The sequence below is a fragment of the Leucopleurus acutus genome (genome assembly GCF_964270905.1).
Source record: "Leucopleurus acutus genome assembly, chromosome: 13".
In the NCBI taxonomy this organism is placed as follows: Eukaryota; Metazoa; Chordata; class Mammalia; order Artiodactyla; family Delphinidae; genus Leucopleurus; species Leucopleurus acutus.
In genome coordinates, this window is record NC_139155.1 from 77,484,216 (window position 1) to 77,505,625 (window position 21,410).

The 21,410-nt window shown below is 40.9% G+C and overlaps 1 protein-coding gene across 2 annotated transcripts in view; it reads right to left on the reverse strand.

Annotated features, from left to right (window-relative positions):
- Window positions 1-8,899: 8,899 nt before the first annotated feature.
- The window catches only part of MED13L (mediator complex subunit 13L), a 301,913-nt gene continuing 289,402 nt past the window's right edge, over window positions 8,900-21,410 (reverse strand). For both annotated transcript variants that reach the window (XM_082853249.1, XM_082853248.1), the window contains exons 27-31: window positions 20,107-20,283; window positions 18,355-18,512; window positions 15,531-15,692; window positions 13,116-13,228; window positions 8,900-12,045 (exon numbers count right to left, since the gene is read on the reverse strand). In XM_082853249.1, coding sequence (XP_082709375.1) covers window positions 11,913-12,045; window positions 13,116-13,228; window positions 15,531-15,692; window positions 18,355-18,512; window positions 20,107-20,283 — 743 coding nt within the window. In that variant the 3' untranslated portion in view covers window positions 8,900-11,912. The remainder of the gene's footprint in view (window positions 12,046-13,115; window positions 13,229-15,530; window positions 15,693-18,354; window positions 18,513-20,106; window positions 20,284-21,410) is intronic.

Here is a 21,410-nt window from a genome sequence, read left to right on the forward strand (position 1 = left end):
ATCTGTGGCTCTGTAAGCTCAGTGCCTGTGGGACATCCCAGTGGATTGCCGGTGCTCCGGGGGTTGGGCGCGTCTGGAATTAGCAGCTGTGGGCTTTGCCTGCACCCCCACACGGAGGTGGGACTGAGGTCTGGGCCCATTCCATAGCCCCTGTGGAGGGTCCAGGTGCATGACTGCAGTTGTCCCAGTGCCTGACTTCAGTGGATCTGGGCCAACAGATCTCTGTTGGTGGCTTTGTGAGCACAGTGCCCAAGGGACACTCAGGCCAGTTGCCTGCACTCCCACCGTTAAGGAGGGGCCGAGGGCAGTGCCAACAACAGGGCTCACCTGTAAGTCTGCACATTAGGTAACAGGTGACACTACAGAGCGCAGTCCCTGGTGGACAGCTCCTGTAGAGGAATCCTCAGTGGCTTCTCCCCCAGCAGAAGTGCTCCAGTGCACCTACCTCATAGTGCAGAGCAGAAACAGATCTGGGGGCTCCAACAACTAAAGGACAGTCCCTGCCCCCGACAGGGCTGTGATAACCACAGAGCAAAGAGGAGGCCCTGCTCAACATCCAGTGCAGGCTCTGGTCACCACAACACCAATCACACCCCCTTTCAAGGGGATAACGGCTAGCACACACCGAGGAAGACATGGCAGGCATCCATGCTAAAAACAGTCCTCGCACCGAAAATATTAGACTCACACAGGCTACACAGGGATGCTCCCACAAAAAAACAGCCCTGGGGCTTCCCTGGTGGTGCAGTGGTTAAGAATCTGCCTGCCAATGCAGGGGACACAGGTTCGAGCTCTGGTCCGGGAAGATCTCACATGCTGCAGGTCAACTAAGCCCGTGCGCCACAACTACTGAGCCTGTGCTCTAGAGCCCGTGAGCCACAACTGCTGAGCCCATGTGCCTCAACTACTGAATCCCGTGCGCCACAACTACTGAAGCCCACATGCCTAGAGCTTGTGCTCCTCAACAAGAGAAGCCACTGCAATGAGAAGCCTGCGCACCACAACGAAGAGTAGCCTCAGCTCGCTGCAACTAGAGAAAGTCTGCAAGCAGCAACAAAGACCCAACAGAGCCAAAAATAAACAAATAAATAAGTTTATAAAAAAACCAAAACAAAACAGCCCTTCAGGACGACAGAAGATAACTGTTTCTCCTAAACTTAGAGTCAGAGAAATATAAGTAAAATGAAGAAATAAACCCACACATCTACAGTCCATAAATCTTTGACAAAGAAGGCAAGTATATTCAATGGAGAAAAGACAGTCTCTTCAGCAAGTGGTGTTGGGAAAGCTTAATCTATGTTGATTCCTCTAGTTTAGCCATTTTACCTGCAGTGCAGCATCGCTCCAAATGTAACGAGTACTTTGAACAGGCACAACATTGAGGAGGTCACTTTAAAGCAGCTTTATTTTTGTTTTCCGCTGACCCCTTAAATTTATTCGAGTTATTTCTCCCCTTGCTCCTAGGTAAAATTTAGGGTAGGCCTCATAACTTTTCTGATCACTATTACTCTAAGTTACAAAACGCAGTCTCGGCAGGCACGTGAGTCTGACTCTGTGTCATGGGTGCTTCGGTGAGTTCTTTGGAGATTTGCCCACAATGGAGCCCATAATGGAGATCTCTCACTGGCACCTCTCTGACATGGGCAAAAACATCTTTCCCACAGCTGGATAGCTGCATGTAAATCAATGAAGTTAGAACACTCCCTCACACCATACACACAAATGAACTTAAAATAGCTTAAAGACTTAACTATAAGACATGACACCATAAAACTCCTAGAAAAGAACACAGGCAAAACATTCTCTGACATAAATCATACCAATGTTTTCTTAGGTCAGTCTCCCAAGGCAATAGAAATAAAAGCAAAAACAAACAAATGGGACCTAATCAAACTGTTAAACTTTTGCACAGCAAAGGAAACCATAAACAAAAAGAAAAGACAACCTATAGAATGGAAGAAAATATTTTCAAACGATGCAACCGACAAGGGCTTAATTTACAAAATATATTGATATATACAGCTCATATAACTCAATAACAAAAAACCAAATAACTCAATCAAAAAAGAAGACAGCAGACCTAAATAGACAGTTCTCTAAAGAAGACATACAGATGGCCAAAAGGCACATAAAAAGATGCTCAACACCGCTAGCTATTAGAGAAATGTATATCAAAAGTACAATGAGGTATCACTTCACACTGGTGAGAATGGCCATCATTAAAAAGTCTACAAATAACAGGTGCTGGAGAGGGTGTGGAGAAAAGGGAACCCTGCTACACTGTCGGTGGAAATATAAATTGGTGCAACCACTATGGAAAACAGTATGGAGGTTCCTTAAAAAACTAAAAATAGAACTACCATATGACCCAGCAATCCTACTCCTGGGCATATATCTGGAGAAAACTCTAATTTGAAAAGATACATGCATCCCAATGTTCATAGCAGCACTATTTTACAATAACCAAGACATGGAAGCAACCTAAATGTCCATCAACAGATGCATGGATAAAGAAGATGTGACATACACACACACACACACACACACACACACACACACACACACACACACACACACAATATGGAATACTACTCAGCTGTAAAAAAAAAAAATAATGCCATTTGTAGCAACATGGATGGACCTAGAGATTATCATACTAAGTGAAGTCAGACAGAGAAAGACAAATGCCACATGATATCACTTATATGTGGAATCTAAAATATACAAATGAACTTATTTACAAAACAGAAATAGACTCACAGACATAGAAAACAAACTTACAGTTATCAAAGGGGTTAAGGGGGGGTGGGGGAGGGATATATTAGGAGTTTGGGATTAACATATATACACTACAATATATAAAACAGATAACAAGGACTTACTGTGTGGAACACGGAACTATATTCAATATCCTGTAATAAACCATAATGGAAAGAATATATATATTAAAAAATATGTATATATATGTATACACATAAATGGAATCATTTTGTTGTACACCAGAAACTAGCACAACATTGTAAATCAACTATAGTTCAATTAAAAAGAAATCATCGGGGTAGGGAATTGAGGGTGTCAGCAAGAGAGGAGCTCAGAGTGCTGTACGGCTCAACTGTGGTGACAGAACTGGACGAGGAATACTTCCGCCCTATGACAGAGGCACTCTGACGGAAACTGGTTGGGGACAGAGCCGAGAAGACTCGAAATTGAAGACAGGCATGGGGGTTACTCATTGCCCAGGCTGGGCTGGGAAGCGTGCTCCTTTTGGGGGCTCCTTTAGAGGCGGGACCACTGTGTCACGGACACTGGCCTCCTTGACCCTCAGGATACGGGTGGGGTATCTCTTCATTCGCTAGCACAGGGCTGGCACCTTAGAGGCACAGGGTATCTGTTGACAGAATCAACAGATTCATTCTGCAGATATGTTATGGTTCTGTGTATGGTTCTGTATGACAGGGACTGAGGGAACCTGATGGTAAAAAATGTTCCGGTGTGAAGTGGCTTCTGCATTTCTTAGGGAGAGAAGCCTGAAACTAAGGGAGCTACTCAAGACTGAAGGGCAGCGTCCAAGGAAAAGGAGGACAGAGATGAACAAAAATTCTGCTCTGATTCAGATTTCCCCGGGGCCTAGGAAATGAACACAGCCGAGTGAGTCTTGAGAGAATAGGATGGAGGTGGAGGTGGGACTGATGGATGAGAGGATTTTTTTTTTTTTTAATTAGAATGGGTACTTGTAGAGCAATAAGTGCATTGTGAATGTTTGTGGACTGCTGTAAGGTAATCACTAATTGAAAATGAAGGTTTCTTTCCAAAATGTTTGAAAGATAAAAGCAGACTTCATACACAAAAAGGCAAAATTGAAAAGTAAAAGGAAGCAAATAAATATATACGTGCATTTGTAAGAACTGGCTGATAAGTCAAAGGGTAACACAGAACCGGAAATGCAAATGGTAAAAACTACCCTATTGAAAGGAGATTATAATTCTATGGGACGATGAAACGCAATGATTCGTATGAAGAACAACTAACACAAAATGACGGAGTTTGGAAGTAAATAGTTGGTCAAAGATATAACACCAGAATTCTAATTAAAGGAAATAGGGGGGACTTCCCTGGTGGCGCAATGGTTAAGAATCTGCCTGCCAATGCAGGGGACACAGGTTTGATCCCTGATTGGGGAATATCCCACATGCAGCAGAGCAACTAAGCCCGTGTGCCACAACTACTGAGCCCACACGCTGCAACAACTGAAGCCCACACGCCTACAGCCCGTGCTCTGCAACGAGAAGCCACTGCAATGAGAAGCCCTCGTGCTGCAATGAAGAGTAGCCCCGCTCACCGCAACTAGAGAGAAAAGCCTGTGCGCAGTAATGAAGACGCAACACAGTCAAAAAAAATAAAAAGAAATAGGGGTGGTAATATTCATATCAAAGGATAATTTAAAGCAAAAAATATATGCAGAATAGTCATTATACAGAGATACATCATAAACCTTTATGCAGCAATAATGTAGGGCAAAAGGAAAAAGGACAGCCAAAATCACAGTGGGAAATTTTGACTCCTGTCTGCCTGAGACAGAGTTGAGATCCAGACAGAAGATATGGAAAATATACTTGAGGCAGAATTAATCCATCTCAAATCTTACAGGCTGGCACTGCCCTGTCCAGCAGGTTAGTGTGTGGCTGGCTGTTGAACACTTGGAAACGTGACGAGCATGGCTGAGGGAACTAATTTTTAAATTTTTTAAAATTTTCATTAAAATTTAAATTTAAGGGACTTCGCTGGTGGTGCAGTGGTTAAGAATCCGCCTGCCAATGCAGGGGACATGGGTTCAAGCCCTGTCTGGGAAGATCCCACATGCTGCGGAGCAACTAAGTCCATGAACCACAACTACTGAGCCCGCGCGCCTAGAGCCCATGCTCCGCAACAAGAGAAGCCACCGCAATGAGAAGCCTGCGCACCGCAAGGAAGAGTAGCCCCCGCTCACCGCAACTAAAGAAAGCCCGTGCGCAGCAACAAAGACCCAACACAGCCAAAAATAAATAAATAAAAGATAAATAAATTTATAAAAAAAAATTATCAGGGACAAGTTAATTTAAAAAAATTTTAAATTTAAAACCAGAAGCAGTATACAATATGTTTTTCTGTTAAATCCAACTTGTTTTGGTACATTTTGCCTTAACCACTGAAAATTTAGCATCCGAATTTAGATACACTGTAAACATGAAATAAATATTGGATGTTGAAGACATTGCAAAAATACTAAATATCTCACCGATAACTTCTATATTTCATGTTAAAACATGGAAATTTATATATATGGGATTAATACAAATACTAATTTCACCTGTTGTCTTCACATTTTTAATGTGGCTGCTAGAAAATACAAAATTACATTTATATGGCTCACATTATATTTCTGTTGGACAGCACTAGGAAATAGGATACACCTTGCTTTAAAGGCTTTGGAGACTGTTTGTAAAACCCAATCATTACTAGAGTATGTGTAGTAAGAGAAAATTACAGTCCAAGAGACTTGAAATCCAAAGAGAACTTTCCTTTATTAAAAAAAGGGCAGATCAAAAAAGAAATAAAACACTGAGTCTAAAAATAAAAATGAAAACATTAAACATCAAAACTTGTAGGATGCAATCAGCTTTAACATAGTCCCAGAGCAGTAATTTTTATCTCTTTTAGGATCAGATACCTCTGAGAATCTGATACAATAGATCCCCTCCCTAGAAAAAATGCAAATACAAAGAATTTTGCATATAATTTAAGGAGGGCCACACACATCCAAAAGCCCCCAGGCTATAAATGCCTGTATCATAAAAACGGAAAATAAATTAACTAAGCAGGCAATTAAGATTCAAGGAAACTAAAACAAAACCCTCAAGGAAACTAGGAAAAGGAACAAGATTAAAAGCCAGGATAAAAACAGCAGAATTGTTAAATGCATGAGCTGTTTCTTTGGAAAAATCAAACAAAACTAAAAAACAGCAACTGTTAGAATAATCCATGAAGAAGGGAAAAAAATGCATAAACAGTTAGAAATGAGGAGGAGCATACGTTACCAAAAACAATAGGTTCGGAATTAAGGGAATACTCTACACAACTGCATAGTAATATGTTGACAAACTCAATTTTTTTTCCCCTGTAAAAATCCAAATTACCAAAATTGACATAAGAAATAGAAAACCTAAATCAGCAACAGAAAAATAAAAGAAATTTCTTATATTTTCTAGTATATAAAATATATATTTTCTGCTCCTCCAAAAAGCAGCAGAATGGGATGAATTTGCTGGTAAATTTCAGATTATTGATGTGCACTCCACTCTTTCAACAAACATTTCCTGGGTGCCTACTCTCATTGCGGTATATATAGTCAGCCCAATCTAAAGTCAGGTAAGGTAAACTCTCCCATGTCACAGAAATGACTGGAAGGTCATTAGTTCATCCTGTGAAACAAAAATGACCTTGATCTCTAGACCTGATAAGGAGATAAATTCCTAAGCTTTGTGGTGATATAAGAGAGATCAACAGGGAAAAAAAATATTGGTGTGTGCATGTATAACTGTATAAACATTCTCTTCTACAATTAAAAATCACATACTTAAAGGAAGCGGATAGGAAATTATTTACGTATTAAATAATGCATATACGTTAATAAGAGCTACATGAAGCCAAGCCTCTAAGTGAACGGAGTAAGATTTAAGTAAGAGGGGCTACTTGTAAATGCTTACTGAAAAATGCTCAAGCTCAAATGAAATAAGACAATTACTATCTTACACGTTAAATTAAATTGATTACTCCCATAGCAAACATCTCCTTGTGTCAGCCCTCTCATCTTAGCTCTTGCGGGGCCAATTTTCCTGAATATCATGTGGTTTTATGAAACTGGTAGATTGAAACCTGCCTAATTTGCTAGTAAGGCAATGAAGGCATAAAATAGCAACAGCCAGAGAAATGCTGAAAGGGGCTGCTGATTTCAACGTGTTTGCCTGTTCTGAGATGTGGGTGATTTTAAGCACTCTGCAGCAGACCTGCTTTGATTCCTACATCTGAACAGAGCACTGAGTCATAGCCCGTACACACACAGTTTTTAGATTATTAAGATAAAACAGGCTTTTCTCACTTCCCTGCTTTTCTTAAAGGAAAAAGTGAGGCTGACCCCAGTGTCTGTCTGCATCTTCCCTGGTAACTAATGCTCATTGAGGAAATAACCTTTGCAGAGAAAAATCAATACTTTTAGTCTTGTCCAAGTCTTCTTCCTCATCAACTATTTCTTACCTGCTTCATTACTTTGGAGTTCTAACCAGAAGCAGTTAAGTGCCAAAAAATCTTTAATAAAGTTGACCTGAGAATTTCAAGTTAAGTGGTGGGAGACTGGTAAATCTGGTTCCCAGCACAGTAAGATGCCCAGGGCAACTGCTGCAACCACGTATTACCTGGCACCACAGAATTTTCTAATGGCGTCTCATTAGGTATTAATGACATGAAATAATTACTGTTAAAGTGACATTTTTGTCAAGGGGATATAAACAAGCGAATCATTTAACACCAAGATAAAAATTTTACTGGTAATACATTCAAATTGCCTCTTGATAGGATTTTAGCAAGTGGCGAATTCAGAAGAGAAAGAAATGACAAGCGGCAAAGGCTGTTTTCAGTTATGTGGCTCTCACGCTTAGGCACTAAGTCTTATGAAAAGTCTGTCTTTAAAAACTCCTATGGACAAACTGCACTTTTTATAAGATTTTTATTCGCTCTTTGACACCAGTTGGGGACAAATTCCTGGCCCTGTGACTTCTCAAATAGCAGGAACATAAAACTATTTGATGGCATCCTTGGAGGGGATGAACTGGTGTTAAGCAGAATCTGAGCAGCGCAAACGGCTAGCGGCAGATGGTTCTTGAGTGACAGGTCAGATTTACCTACATCTAATTTGCAAAATGTTTCAATGCATTTGACAAATAATTTTTCCTACCTCAAGGAGATTCAGCTAGTATTGCTGAATTGGTACAGCAAATAGTGGCTATGAAAACGAAGTTCCTATAGCATAAAATCCATATTCATTGATTGTTGGATAAAGTGCCGTCCGCTGTATGAGCACAGAACCCAAGTAGATCAATTGGTTGGAAAAATACCACCTAATTCTGATTTTTACGGGGCACAGGAATCATCGGACTGACCTGATCACATAGGATCTAGGAAATGTGTGGTTCTTTCATGCTTTGGGCAGGCAGCGTTACCAAGAGTGCTGTGAACTATGCATAAGGCAGTGCAACTGGATGAGACAGAGACCAATATTATCTGTTGACAGAAAAGTGGCCTCACTTTTCTCAGGCCTCTTCAATAGTACAACTATAATAACATGGACACAGCTTTTTAGTCTGCAAAGCATTTCTCATGGAATTGCCCTCATCCCTCATTTGCAGATGAAATAACTGAGGCTGAGTAGTCTCAACACTTTATCGTTAGATTCAGAACAATGTATACTGCCAAAGAGTTGGAGGAAGATTAAAGACAAGGTCTTTCAATGTATTCAAATTTCGACAGTAGGTTCTGCCAGGTCCTGTTGTTTACTGTTTTAGCGAGAGCTTCTGCCCCCACAGGGGTTTTTCCTACGGAATGGACCCAAGGAGAAGAGAACAACGTAGCGGGTGCCATGCAGTCAATAAGCGCCTTGCTTGTGTGTGTGTTAGATGGCATACTACTGTCACCAGGCTGTGAACTGGGAAAACAGCAAAGCGATGCAACTGTTCTTTTTAAGGAACATCAAAAAGAAACTGGCTGAGACCGTGAAGAGAAAGCAAGTAGAAAACAGACTTGTGAACTGTTCTAGTATTGACCGCAATCTTAAGAGCTAGGAGACAAGTAGCTCACTGTTACACGTGTGATCACTGTTAGATGTGATCTACTCAGAACAGTTAAGGAACTAAACACCAGAGCTCCAAATCCAATGCTGTGTGTGTGTGTGTGTGTGTGTGCACGCTAAAACTGATCCAGGAATGCCCTTGTATCCTGGAATATGTGAAAACCGTCTGAGAACAGCTACGAGATGTGCTGATCAGGGGAGTAAAACTTTACGCTGGAAGGTAGAGCCTGGCTGCTGGTCAAGGACTGTTCATAATACTTAACACCTTTTGAATAGGCGTAGATCACTCCCATTACAAAAGCAGGATGGAAGGGGAAAAAAGCCACTCAACGTTTCAGTAATTCAATAATTTATTCCTCTAAAAAAGTGTGTAAAAGTATATAGCTCTCATTCACAAGGTATATATGAATGACATTTAAAATGGAGGCCTTTTAGTATTGTTTCTTTTTATCAAAGTCTTTTAGTGTACTGTACCAGCGCTATACTGTAGTTTTTTTAAATGAACTTCACATATTTTTGTATTCTTTCAAATTGTTTGCTATATATAAAAGAAGCTCACTGCAAAATGCTTGAAGGAAAAAAAGGAAACAAAAGAAATTCAGAACTTCCCAGAAATGTACAGCTTTTACATTTAAAAAAGGTTCTGAAATATACATACAAGCATGCTGGACAATCCCACCCCTCTCCCCTCCCCCATTTCCCCTCTTTAGTTCAAACCATGGTAAGAGTTCTGATTTCTGCAGAATTTCCAAAATTAAAAATAAAAAAAAAATAAAATAAGTTCTCACTCTGTAGCAAATCCAGGGCTTGTACATTTCAGATTAATTCAGTAAAAAACTCACAAGTAAAATAATGCATATTTAAGGGAAATATTATACAGACTTTTTCACACAGAAGTACATAATAAGATTTTTTTAAAATCTATTGCCATTCATTTATTTTTGCACAAAAACGTATAAATATGTCACCAGCTTTTCTTAACTTAAAAAACTTAAATAAAAGACACCAGATGAAAACTACCCTTTGCTGCCTTTTTTTTTTTAAATTTTTGTAGGGGTTTTTTTGTTTTTTGTATTTTTTTTCTTTTTTTTTTTGCTGAGAATTGGGTTTCTAGGGAAGAAAAGCCCCTGCATTAAAAACAGCCCATTTAAAAAAAAAAAAAATTCAAAGTTCTGATGACTTCTGGGAAAAAAAGCAACCCCAAAGTGGTAAAAGATTACAAATATCTACTTTACAATTTGTCTTCTCACCAAGATAGTTTTATACAAGTTTACAATCTTCATCATCTTATGCTCTTCAAAAGGCCTTGAGAATTTTTCCTTTCTGATTAAGAAAAAATAGCACTGCAATATTTTTAAAGTCAATTTTACACTGTACACATTAGATACAAATGGTTTGATATATCAGATTTTTTTAACCTATACACTGCGAAAGTCGACCCCTCCCCCCCAATTGGTGGTACAGAGAACAAAATTATCCATTTACAAGTTACTTCTCTGCTTTCACATTCCCACCACACAACTTTTTTTTAATATGTTTTAAACGTTAGATTATTTCAAGAAAAATACTTTTACAAAATCATATCAGTTATTACATTTTTCCTTTTTTTGTTAATAACCAGAATATGCAAGTCTCTTGGAAGAACTTTTAAAATTTGCATGATTCTCTCCACAGGTGACTAGAGCTCAACAGCCTGACCAGAGCGGCTCATGGGAGGCAAGCCCATGCCCACTGCCCTCAGACAGAAACGCACAGCAAGGTAGGGGTAGAAATGGAGTCCTAAAGACAACCCTCTCGGGCCTGGATAAAATACTTCAATTAGCCTTAATGATTTAAAAAGGCATGTTTTTTTAAAAAAAGTCCCACCACGAAGGCTCAACTTCAAGTACTAATTTAATGGTTAAGTTGAATATTTCTTTGAAATAATATTCCTATGGTCCAGAAAAAATTTACCATATTTATAACTGATTTTATGAGCAAACACTTTCGATTGTGATATATACATGAGTCCCTTTTGATCTAATGAGAGGAGAGACCTGGCTTTCAGTAAGAATTCACTAGAAAATATATTTCCATTGTGACTATATAAAACTAGTGAAGGTACTTGCCTCCATGGCTCTGGGTTGAGCTTGACTGCCTTCTGTATAAAAATGTTGTCCTTCAGGAAACGCTGGCCACTTTTAATAAGGAATATGGCAGAATGTTTACCCAGTTTATTCTCAACAAAACCTACTGCTGGGTGGTTTTGAATATATTACTTGTAAGCAGGATCTCCCCGATTTGTTTTCACTCCTTTTCTGGCTTCTAGGACAGAGGTATGTAGTCAAAGAATCCTATGGTGGATCTGAGTTGGGTTTCAGCTACTGTACCTGGTCCTTGCGAATTAAAAAAATTAAAAGTAAGTCACAAAAACCATATGACAAAACAACCTAAAATAAATAAACAAAATGAAGATGTCTCCAGACCTTTTGTATCTACACACAGGTATAAAGTCAACCAAAGCACTCATGCCAATCTAGATGGGAGCACTAGGGAGACAGAAACCCCATTATGAAATCATGTACTTGAGCTGGTTCTTGTTTCTCAAAAGTCCCAGATTATGGAGTTCAGGTAACCCACAGGCCATACACCAATAACTAGACGATTTCATCCAGAGGGCTGAACTGCCCTTATTAAACAGAGGCTGAAAACACAGACTCTTGTGCAAAAGGATACTGTCTCTTCTGGTTCCCTCTTGAAAACCAACAACAAAAAACTTCCTGTGGCCCAGTGGTTTGGGGCCGCACACACCATAACACTGGCTGAAAGTCACTGCTTATGGAAGTTTCCAGGTCCATGAGAGAAGTGTCTGTGAGTCACTCTGGTAATGAACACTGCAGAAATGACATGTGCCTGCTGAGAAGTAATCACAGTGCAGGACTGTGCAGAGTGGTCTCAGGAGGAGGGAGTAGGGTATTTGAAGAGTGTAGCAGGTTCCTTGGACTGAGGTTGCGGGGAGAAGGAACTGAGCCAGAGAGAACAAGTGCTTTTCCAATTAGAGTATATTCATGATGGCGTTGTACAACTGAGTGAGCACCACAAAGTGGACGGGAAGGCAGGAGGTACGGTCCTGGGTGGCCGGATTGCACGTGAGCCAGGACAGAGCGTTGTACTGCTCCAAAACAAACCTGCCGGAGAGAACACACGGGTCAGGGCATCAGGCACGACAGAAGTTAAGGTTGGTCTGAAAGTTCTAACGTGCCAGTGTCAGCAGGAAGAAGGCCTAATATCATTTCATAAGTTGCCCCAAGCTCTTTCCCAGAGTTCGTTTCCTCATGTCCCCCCTTCCTTCTAGACCTGCACTGTCCAATATGGCAGCCACCGGCCCCCAACTCCGTGAACTCAGATATGCTGTACATAGAGAACAGGCACCGGGATTTCAAAGACTTAGTATTTAAAAAAGCATGGAAAACAGCTCATGAATATTTTTATATTGATTACTGTTCAAATGATACTATTTTTTATATTTTGACATCGTTATCACATGTTTTTATATAACTGATAAAGTTATTACTAAAATTAACTTCACTGATTTCTTTTTAAAACTTTTCTAGTAGCCACATTAAACTAGTAAATTATATGTGACTCACATTATACTTCTATTGGACAGTGTTGCTCTAGAGGCCCTGGAAGCCAAAATCATGTAGATTAGGTAGGTTCTTGCTTTAACTATAATTTCCAAATCATTTAAGAGTTAGAAAACATTAGGAAGAGCTTGCATATTTTCTCAAGGTACATGAGGAATGTTTACAGCCTGCTAAAGTACAAGACAAATCTGGGAGGTATTTCCCAGCTATGGAATTTATGTTTTACTTAACTTTATTTACATAATCTATGTCAGGGAGGGCAGAAAATGTTTCCAAAGTCAAGTGCTTTAAGTTCCAGACTTTGTCTTCTAACTATCCACCCCCTTATTCTGATCTATTTTCATCACCATGAAATGCCTCCTCTGAATGGGAAGCAAGGGCAGTTGTACTTGCACATAACTACCGGATTTAACAAAGTATGCTACACTGTCTGTCCTATGCAGGTATTGCGGGGGGATGTGGCTCTCACTGGCTAATCAGACAGTGCTCCACTGCACAAGAGGTAGCACCTCTTCCACAAATACCACACTTAAATTAAAACACCTTGGAAAAACAAGTGTAAAGTATATCATTTCAAACTGTACTGCTATGTTGCCTAGGTCTGAATCTACCTTAAAACATCAGACGTGGTTTTGGAGTCAAGAGGATGTGGAACCCGCTGAGAATTCCTGGCAGGGAGAAGTTCGTCCGTCTGTGCTACAGAAATGTGGTGATGTAGCGAAGCCTGGTGAAAGAACAAAGACAGTTACCTTCCTGGTCTAGTCAACCATGGGGCAGAAATAAGGCCACGTCTACCAGAAGGAGATGCTCTAAAGTCCATTGTAGTCAGGGCTTCTATTCTAAGTCCATGAATTTAAGCTGCTCAGTAACCCCAATGTGATCCCAAATAACTCCATATCCTAGGGTAGAGGGAAAAAAAAAAAAGCTAGCTTTGCAAATGGACTGAAAATAATTAGTGTCCCTCTTCAGGTTTTTTTTGTTTTGTTTTGTTTTTTGCGGTACGTGGGCCTCTCACTGTTGTGGCCTCTCCGTGCGGAGCACAGGCTCCGGACGCGCAGGCTCAGCGGCCATGGCTCACGGGCCCATCTGCTCCGCGGCATGTGGGATCTTCCCGGACCAGAGCACCAACCCGCGTCCCCTGCATCGGCAGGTGGACTCTCAACCACTGCACCACCAGGGAAGCCCCCTCTTCAGGTTTTAATCTGTAGAAGGCTCCACAGTCGGGATGTGGCTGACTGCGTTGTGGTGGTGGTCTTCTATCCTGATCCCCGTACTTCATAACCGGTTCTGTGCTCTTCTTACAGCATCACATCCAAAGGCACCTGATATCTGCTGTCATCAGAATATGACAGATCCCTGGATCCAGCAAGTACCAGCACAGTCCATCTACTATAAAGTTCCCCATCAATTTTTAACGTAACAGTTTTAGTATAGTTTTACTTTATTAATTGTAAAATATAAGAGGACGCAATATATGGGCTTCCCTGGTGGCGCAGTGGTTGAGAGTCCGCCTGCTGATGCAGGGGACATGGGTTCGTGCCCTGGTCCGGGAAGATCCCACATGCCGCGGAGCGGCTGGGCCCGTGAGCCATGGCCTCTGAGCCTGTGCTCCGCAATGGGAGAGGCCACAACAGTGAGAGGCCACAACAGTGAGAGGCCCGCGTACCGCAAAAAAAAAAAAAAAAAGAAGAGGCGATATAAATGCTTGATTCTCCTTACTTTTCGATTTTCTGATTAATGAGCTGCTGTTCTGGCAGCTTCAAAAGGTGACTTACAAATGTTTTGTTTTTCAGCACAACTATGAACCCATAGATTGATATCAATCTACTGCCACCATTGTTCATTTTAATGACTAAATCATCCCATCCCTGGGCAATGGGAACCCCTCCAAGTTGGCTACTGGGTCCTTTGATAAGACTCTAATAATCTTTGGTAGCTTCCTTGCTTTTTAGGCATGACAGGATGTCTCAGGTACACCTCGAATATTTCTTACTTTAGCCCTGGAATCAGTCATTTCCTCAAAGAACTCTGGTTCTTTTGAATGATAAACAGTATTGAGAAACCATAATTGTGTCAATAAAGCTGTTTACTGCTGCTAGGCTATCATGGCTCCTGAGCCTTTTCAGTAAACAGAGCTAAAGAATGTGTATACTTTTCAGAGAAGAAAAGATAAATCTAGGTTCAGACTAGTAATTCTAATTGAGAGATTGCAGGATTTTTATATAAATTCTTTGATTTCATAATACTATGTTTAAGTCATCAGGAAAAGAAAATTACTTCAATTGTTTTTGGTTTTAACCTTCCAGATTTGTGTGTGTGTGTGTGTATGTATGTGTGCGTGTGTGTATCTTAGTGATTACTCTGTAGTGGGACTTCTGCATCCAAAGGGAAATGTGCAGGGTTGTAATATTTGGCCTTCCCACCGTACCAGGGCCATCTCCCCACAGCTCTGCCAATACAGTGTGTTGTCAAACCGTTGGCTTTTTGGCAATCCATGGATTTCATTCTAGGTTCTCTCATCCAAACTGGAAGTGACAGATCTTTTGTTTTTAACTCTTAATTTGGATTAAAAATTTCCAAGAAATATACAGGAAGGCGCAAGCAGAAACATGGAATTTTTTAGCTGACTCCTGCCCTACTCTAAAAAGGAACGCTGACTGCCTGTGGCAGTGGAGGAAGAGGACAACTAGTCATCATCATACCCCCGGGCCCGCCCCCCGGCGTAACTTCCCTGACCGCAGTGCCTTATACAGAAACACGTGGCCACCCTAGATGTGTCCTTTGGGCCGCGGGAAGTCTCCTCCTTGGGTGAATGTCATTCATTTCTTTGTGACATGGTTTTGGGCTCCTCTCCTAAATTCTGCTCTTCACCTCTACCTGTAATTAACATACCCTCGGACTCTTAAGTAGATGTGAGCGAGTCGGGGAGCAGAATAAGACGACGGTGCCCAAGGCAAATTCTAACCAAGACTGATTTTGAGCATAAGTCACTCACGCCCCAACTTCAAATACAACACCAAACCAACCTTGAGGAAGAGGGGACACTGGTTCTGAGCCTGGGGACACGATGACCAAAACCACTGGGGGAGATTCTCAGCTTTGGCAGTCGATACATAATACCCAAGGGCCAGAGGCTGCTGTTTCAGCTCCTCAGGTGCTTCCCTAGAAAGAAGACGCTCACCCTGGCTCTGAAAAACAAAGTCCCAAAAGCATGATTAGCATTTATTACCAAATAAAGCTTTTTTAAAAACCAACTTTTTGAAAGAAATTGATATGACATATTAGTTTCAGGTGTACAACATAATGATTCTAACTGTGGGAAATAATCACCACAATAAGTCTAGTTAACATCCACCACCATACAGAGTTACAATTGTTTTTCTTCTGATGAGAACTTTTAAGATCTACTCTCAGTAACTTTCAAATATACAATATGGTATTATTAACTAAAATCACCATACATTACATCCCCAGGACACTTATTTTATAACTCGAAGTTTGTGCTTTTTGACCACCTTCACCCAACTTTTTATCAATTCTCCCTGCACACTGTAGTGACTAATCCCCTTCCTGGCAGCATCTCACACCAAAATGTCAACTGACCAAGAAAGGTCAACAGGGGAGGCAGTGTCTTTGCTGCACACACAGATATCTGATGAAAACTATGGCTCAGGAAGAAGGTACCAGTAAAACTAACAACATCAGCCAAGTAAATACAGGTTTCTTTTCTCTGTTTCCTTTTCTGCAGAATGTAAAATCTGCTCCGTGGCATTATTAGGTAATAAACTAAAAATGGAAAGAGTGGAATCTGACAGCTGAAGGTACCACCACACCCACATGCTCTTTCACCAGCAACCAACCAAAAATACACACGCACACCTGACTGTCCACTGTTAATAACGTTCTAACACTTCACCGGTATCTGACCTGCCAGCAGCGTGAGATCTGCTCCTGAAGAAGCCCTGTTTCAATTTACAGCAGTCCCGGTAATAAGGGACTTCTGTGAGAGCCACTGGGCGTTTCTGCAGTTGACATTTTCCTTCTTTGACTCTTAGCTAGCTTCGAGAGTTGAAAATGTACCTTTTATGCAAAAGCAATAATAAGTCATCCATTTGTTCTCAAAAGCCTTCTGTTTAAGGAAGAAAAAAAAATCCTCAACTACTACACCAAGTTGTATCATTTCTGAGTTGGTTAAAAAATAAAAACTTACTGCAACCTTGAACAAATTTTTTCTCCTGTGGTAATTTCTTAACTGGATATCAAAGAATGTTTAATGGTTCGGAAAGAGGAAATGCCGAAAGCCTCTCAGGGGTCACCTGGCTGCAGGTGCTCAGGATTAGAAAAGGCCACCTGACCAGCTTCAGCATAGTACTGTTTGAAGTGTGACATTCAGTGGCTTGAGGTGCCAACACAGGGAGAAAATAAAGCACGCCTCTGTTTCTCACAAAACTAACACTACACTTCAGTTACCAATTCTTTGTTAACGGAGGAGCTAAATTATAACCACCAGTACTGGGAGGTAGCTGCTATTATTTCCATTTCACAGATAAGGTAACTAAGGCTGAGAAAGGTAAAGTAAGCTTGCCCAAAGTCACAAAGCTAGGAAGATGTTCGGCTATAATTCAGAGCGATATTTATCAAGCTCCAGGGCATGCATTCTTAGCTGCAATGCTATTTGCCTCTAGAATTCACGTTAATCCTAAATTAAAACTATCCCATGTAAAATTTGTGTTTTTGGTCCCCATCACAACAATCTCCAATGAACCAATAAATTGTCATTAACTGGCAAATGACTGGAGGAAACAGAGACATTTACAATCCCTTCCTTGCAGAAGGGAGAATTAGGGGGCAGGCAGTAACATGAGGGCAGTCTACTGAGGTGGCCTTCCCTGGTTTCATCTTCTCTGAAACTAAAGTTTTCAATCTTCTTTTCTCTAGACTGTCCTTCAGTGAACTCAGGGCTGGCAATAAAAGTCCCACCTGACAGAAACCTAAGTCCTCGAAGAACATCTTTGTGCCTAATGAGTGTAAGCAGGTTGCTTATACTTGTCCAGTTTAAGATATTAGACATAGCTATTTTTCTGTGTCTTAACCCCTCAATCTCTTAACATTTTAAGTAAAAAGTGTAATACAGTGATAAGGCATGAATCACCTAGCTTTTAAAGAAACTTAACGTGAGCTGATGGCAGAACCTTTAACGCCTCAATCGTCTGCTACTTCACCTCCAATATCCTGGGATATTTAAAGGTGAAAGCAGCTGTAAGCCCTGTTTTTCCCTTGATAATGCTGGTACTAACCTGCGCACTTCTCCAAACTCAGCCTCCTGTGGGCTCCTCCCACTCCCGCAGGCTGGCCACAGAGAACACCTAACACGCCTAAATAAAGGCGCCAAGACCTAAACCAAGACCAGTTAAGCTCCTTTCCGAATTAATTAACCATCAACAATGTGTTATTCAATTAACACAGTTACTCTGAATGTTAAATAAGCAGGGTTATTGAACTAGCCTCTGAAAAGCCACTGTTCTGGCAAAAAATTAAAAAATAACTGGGAAGCAGCAAGCAACCAAAATTAATTTTTGCTCAGAACACAGTAACTGCATAAAACCCTTGCAGCTGTAATGGGACTATTCTGATTAAACACATTCATCAGGAATAATAATAACATTTCTTTAGAATTCCTGCTTTGTTCGAAATGGAACTACAGGGTCGCTGTCCCACACTTACTCCTCTTGTACCAGGGACCAAGACCATCAGGGAGAAAGGTGCGTGTAGTAAAAGACGACAGCACTTCTGGAGGATTTTCCTGAAGGCTGAGGTGGTTTTAAACAACCTATTTCAAGTCGTCCTTACCCGACTATGCTGGAAGTGAGAGCCCACACCAATTCCAGAAGGAGAGCCTGGGGAGGGAACTGGGGAGGAGTTGGGAGAGGAATGGAGGTTCCCAGTCATTAATATGCCAATATCATTGTCCATATCATCTGGGAATGGAAGGTCAACAAACATGTCATCTAGAGGGAGAGAAAAAAAGGACAAAAATTAAAAAGCTAATCCACAGCCCCAATTTAAACCAATGCACAGTTTATTGGCCTATGACTATTACAGGCATGTGTTGTTAACAACTTAGTAAGGCTTAATGCGTGCCCACTGGGTTCAAGGTGCTGCAAATTATTCTTGCATTTTGTACTCTCTCCAATGATCTCCTAATGTGAGGTATTAACAGAACGGAGAAATAAAGAACGTAAAACTCTGCACTCTGCATAGCCTCCAAAGGCACATAAAAAGAAGGCAAAACAGCTAAAGAAGCAATTTAATTATTAAAGTTAAAACTGACACCATCCAAGAAAACAGCAGACACCATCTATGCATCCAATTAGCATCTAAAATACTTAAGGCTGAATTAATGCATGTTAATAAGTGTGAACTTGCCCTCAAACTGGAGGCCTATTATACGAGCAGATCAAAGCATGATGTTTTTGTTAAGAAATCCTCTCTCCGATATCATAAAACTAAGGTACATGCACAGCAGAAAATTTGGAAAGAAAAGTATAAAAGGGGAAACCCAATCACCATGAACATTTTTGCTGATCCTTTTTCTGTATTTGTTATTACACTGTGATATTATGTGTGTTTTCTATATACACACACGCAGGACAGTATCCTTTTACCCTCCCCATTTAACAGGAGTAAATGTTGGTAGCTGCTAAAAATTCTTCAAAAAACAATGCAAACGGCTGCATAATGAACATTTTACAGTTTATAAATAATCATTGCTTAACAAATGCCTTAAGATATTCAAACCATAAAAATCTATTAAGAATAATCAAATAAGGGGACTTCACTGGTGGCGCAGTGGTTAAAAATCCACCTGCCAATGCAGGGGACACGGGTTGGAGCCCTGGTCCAGGAAGATCCCACATGCCACGGAGCAACTAAGCCCGGGTGCCACAACTACTGAGCCTGCACTCTAGAGCCCACGAGCCACAACTACTGAGCCCGCATGCCACAACTACCGAAGCCCAAGTGCCTAGAGCCCGTGCTCCACAACAAGAGAAGCCACCGCAAGGAGAAGCCCGCGCACCGCAACGAAGAGCCACCCCCGCTCGCCGCAGCTAGAGAAAGCCCGCGCAGCAACGAAGACCCAACACAGCCAAAAATAAATTACTTAGAAAAAAATTTCAAGACTAATCAAATAAGGAGTTGTTTTAGAGCAAGTTAGATTCCCAATGATCAGCTAAAGACAGGTGCTATCTTCATACTGCCTAGCAGTCTTCATACATTTCAAATCAGATCAAGAAATCTTTATTGAAAGAGTGACACCCATGTACAGGACACTATCAAGCAGATACTATTTTTTTGCCGTTAATGAAAAACAGGAGAAAGTTAATTACCCAAGAGAGGAAAGTGTTTATTTGGTCTTGGCAACAGTGCAAATTAAATCTTCAAAACCAAAAAGATTCTCAAACCTCCAATTCCCTCTTCACATTTCATATGCTGTTTACTATGACACAGAAGAACTTGCAGCGGCCAGGCGACTCTTTACTCTAGCACTGTGTCTTGTTGAAGGAGCGGAGCCGCTCTATGCATACAGGGTCTTCCACTCACCATTGTTGGGGCTAAACCCATCTTCATTGGGATAGTTGGCTGGAGCCACTTGGATGGTTGACGATGTTGGGAACACCAAGATGTGTGTACAAGAAGCATCTTGAGGGGTGTTAAGTTGAGATGACTGCATGTTCAGTGCAGTACTTCGGCCAAAAACAGAGCCCATTGTGACAGCATCTTAAAAAGGGGGGGAAAATGTATCAATGCCTTTTGTGCAGCAGTGAACAACTCCAGAAATGACCCAAGCTGGATTGGTGTGAGTCTGACACAACTGCCATGATGGATACACATTTACAGTTGAGCCCACTTGTCTAAATATTTTCAAGAAACTGACTCAGAGCAGATAGCTATGATAACTCAAGCCACATTTCACACTGGCAAGGTTAAGAAAAAATTGGATTGAGTCAACCAAATATGTTTTAATTACTTAAATAAGAAGTATTTCTAAAAATAAAACTTTCTTTCCTCCTGTGACTGCTAATAATTTATAACAGACTGTTCCCCCAAACAATGCAATTCTGTAGAAATGGTATCATTCAACTAATAATTGTTACAACTAATATTTATTGAATGCATACTACGTGCCAGATTCTGTACTGAATTCTTTATTCATATCATATCGTTCAATCATCAAAGCTACACCTCAGAGGTAGGAACTGCTACCCCCATTTCATGAGGAGGACAGAACACAAAGAAATGATGTAACTTGCCCAACTGGTGCAGGTGACAATTAACCCAAGGTCTGACCAGCAGGCCAGTACAGACATCTGTCTCTCTCTAGACTGGCCACAAGCAACCACGTTCTCATACCACAACACTTCTGTTGGTTTTTACAGGGAGGGGACAAGGGTCTGCTGTTTGATCAAAGAAATACCTGAATGGTAAAAACAGGTTTATAAAGTATAAAACTTCTTAGCTATTAAATTATAAAACAGCTTAGTTGCTGTTTTTAAAAAAATTCTGTGGCCATGATGTTTCATCTGCCCACATCTTGGCACTTACTGAGTTACTGTGGCTACCAGACACTGTGATAAATGCTCTACCCCTGTCTACTTCACATTCATCCTCAACCACAGAGAGACTCTAAACGTCCTCTTGAGGCTGCTTGAAGAGTCTATCAAATACCTTTCTTCAAAAGGGTATTAAAATACGTATCATGTTGGTGCCCGCTTAAGTCATTTTTGGAGGGTGAACTTCATAAACTAACAACAGGTTGGGGTCAAATAATTCGCCAGGACTCTAAGAGCTCTCAATCACACCCAGGACTTGGGCTCTCTCCCAAGAGATGGTCAACAAAGATGATA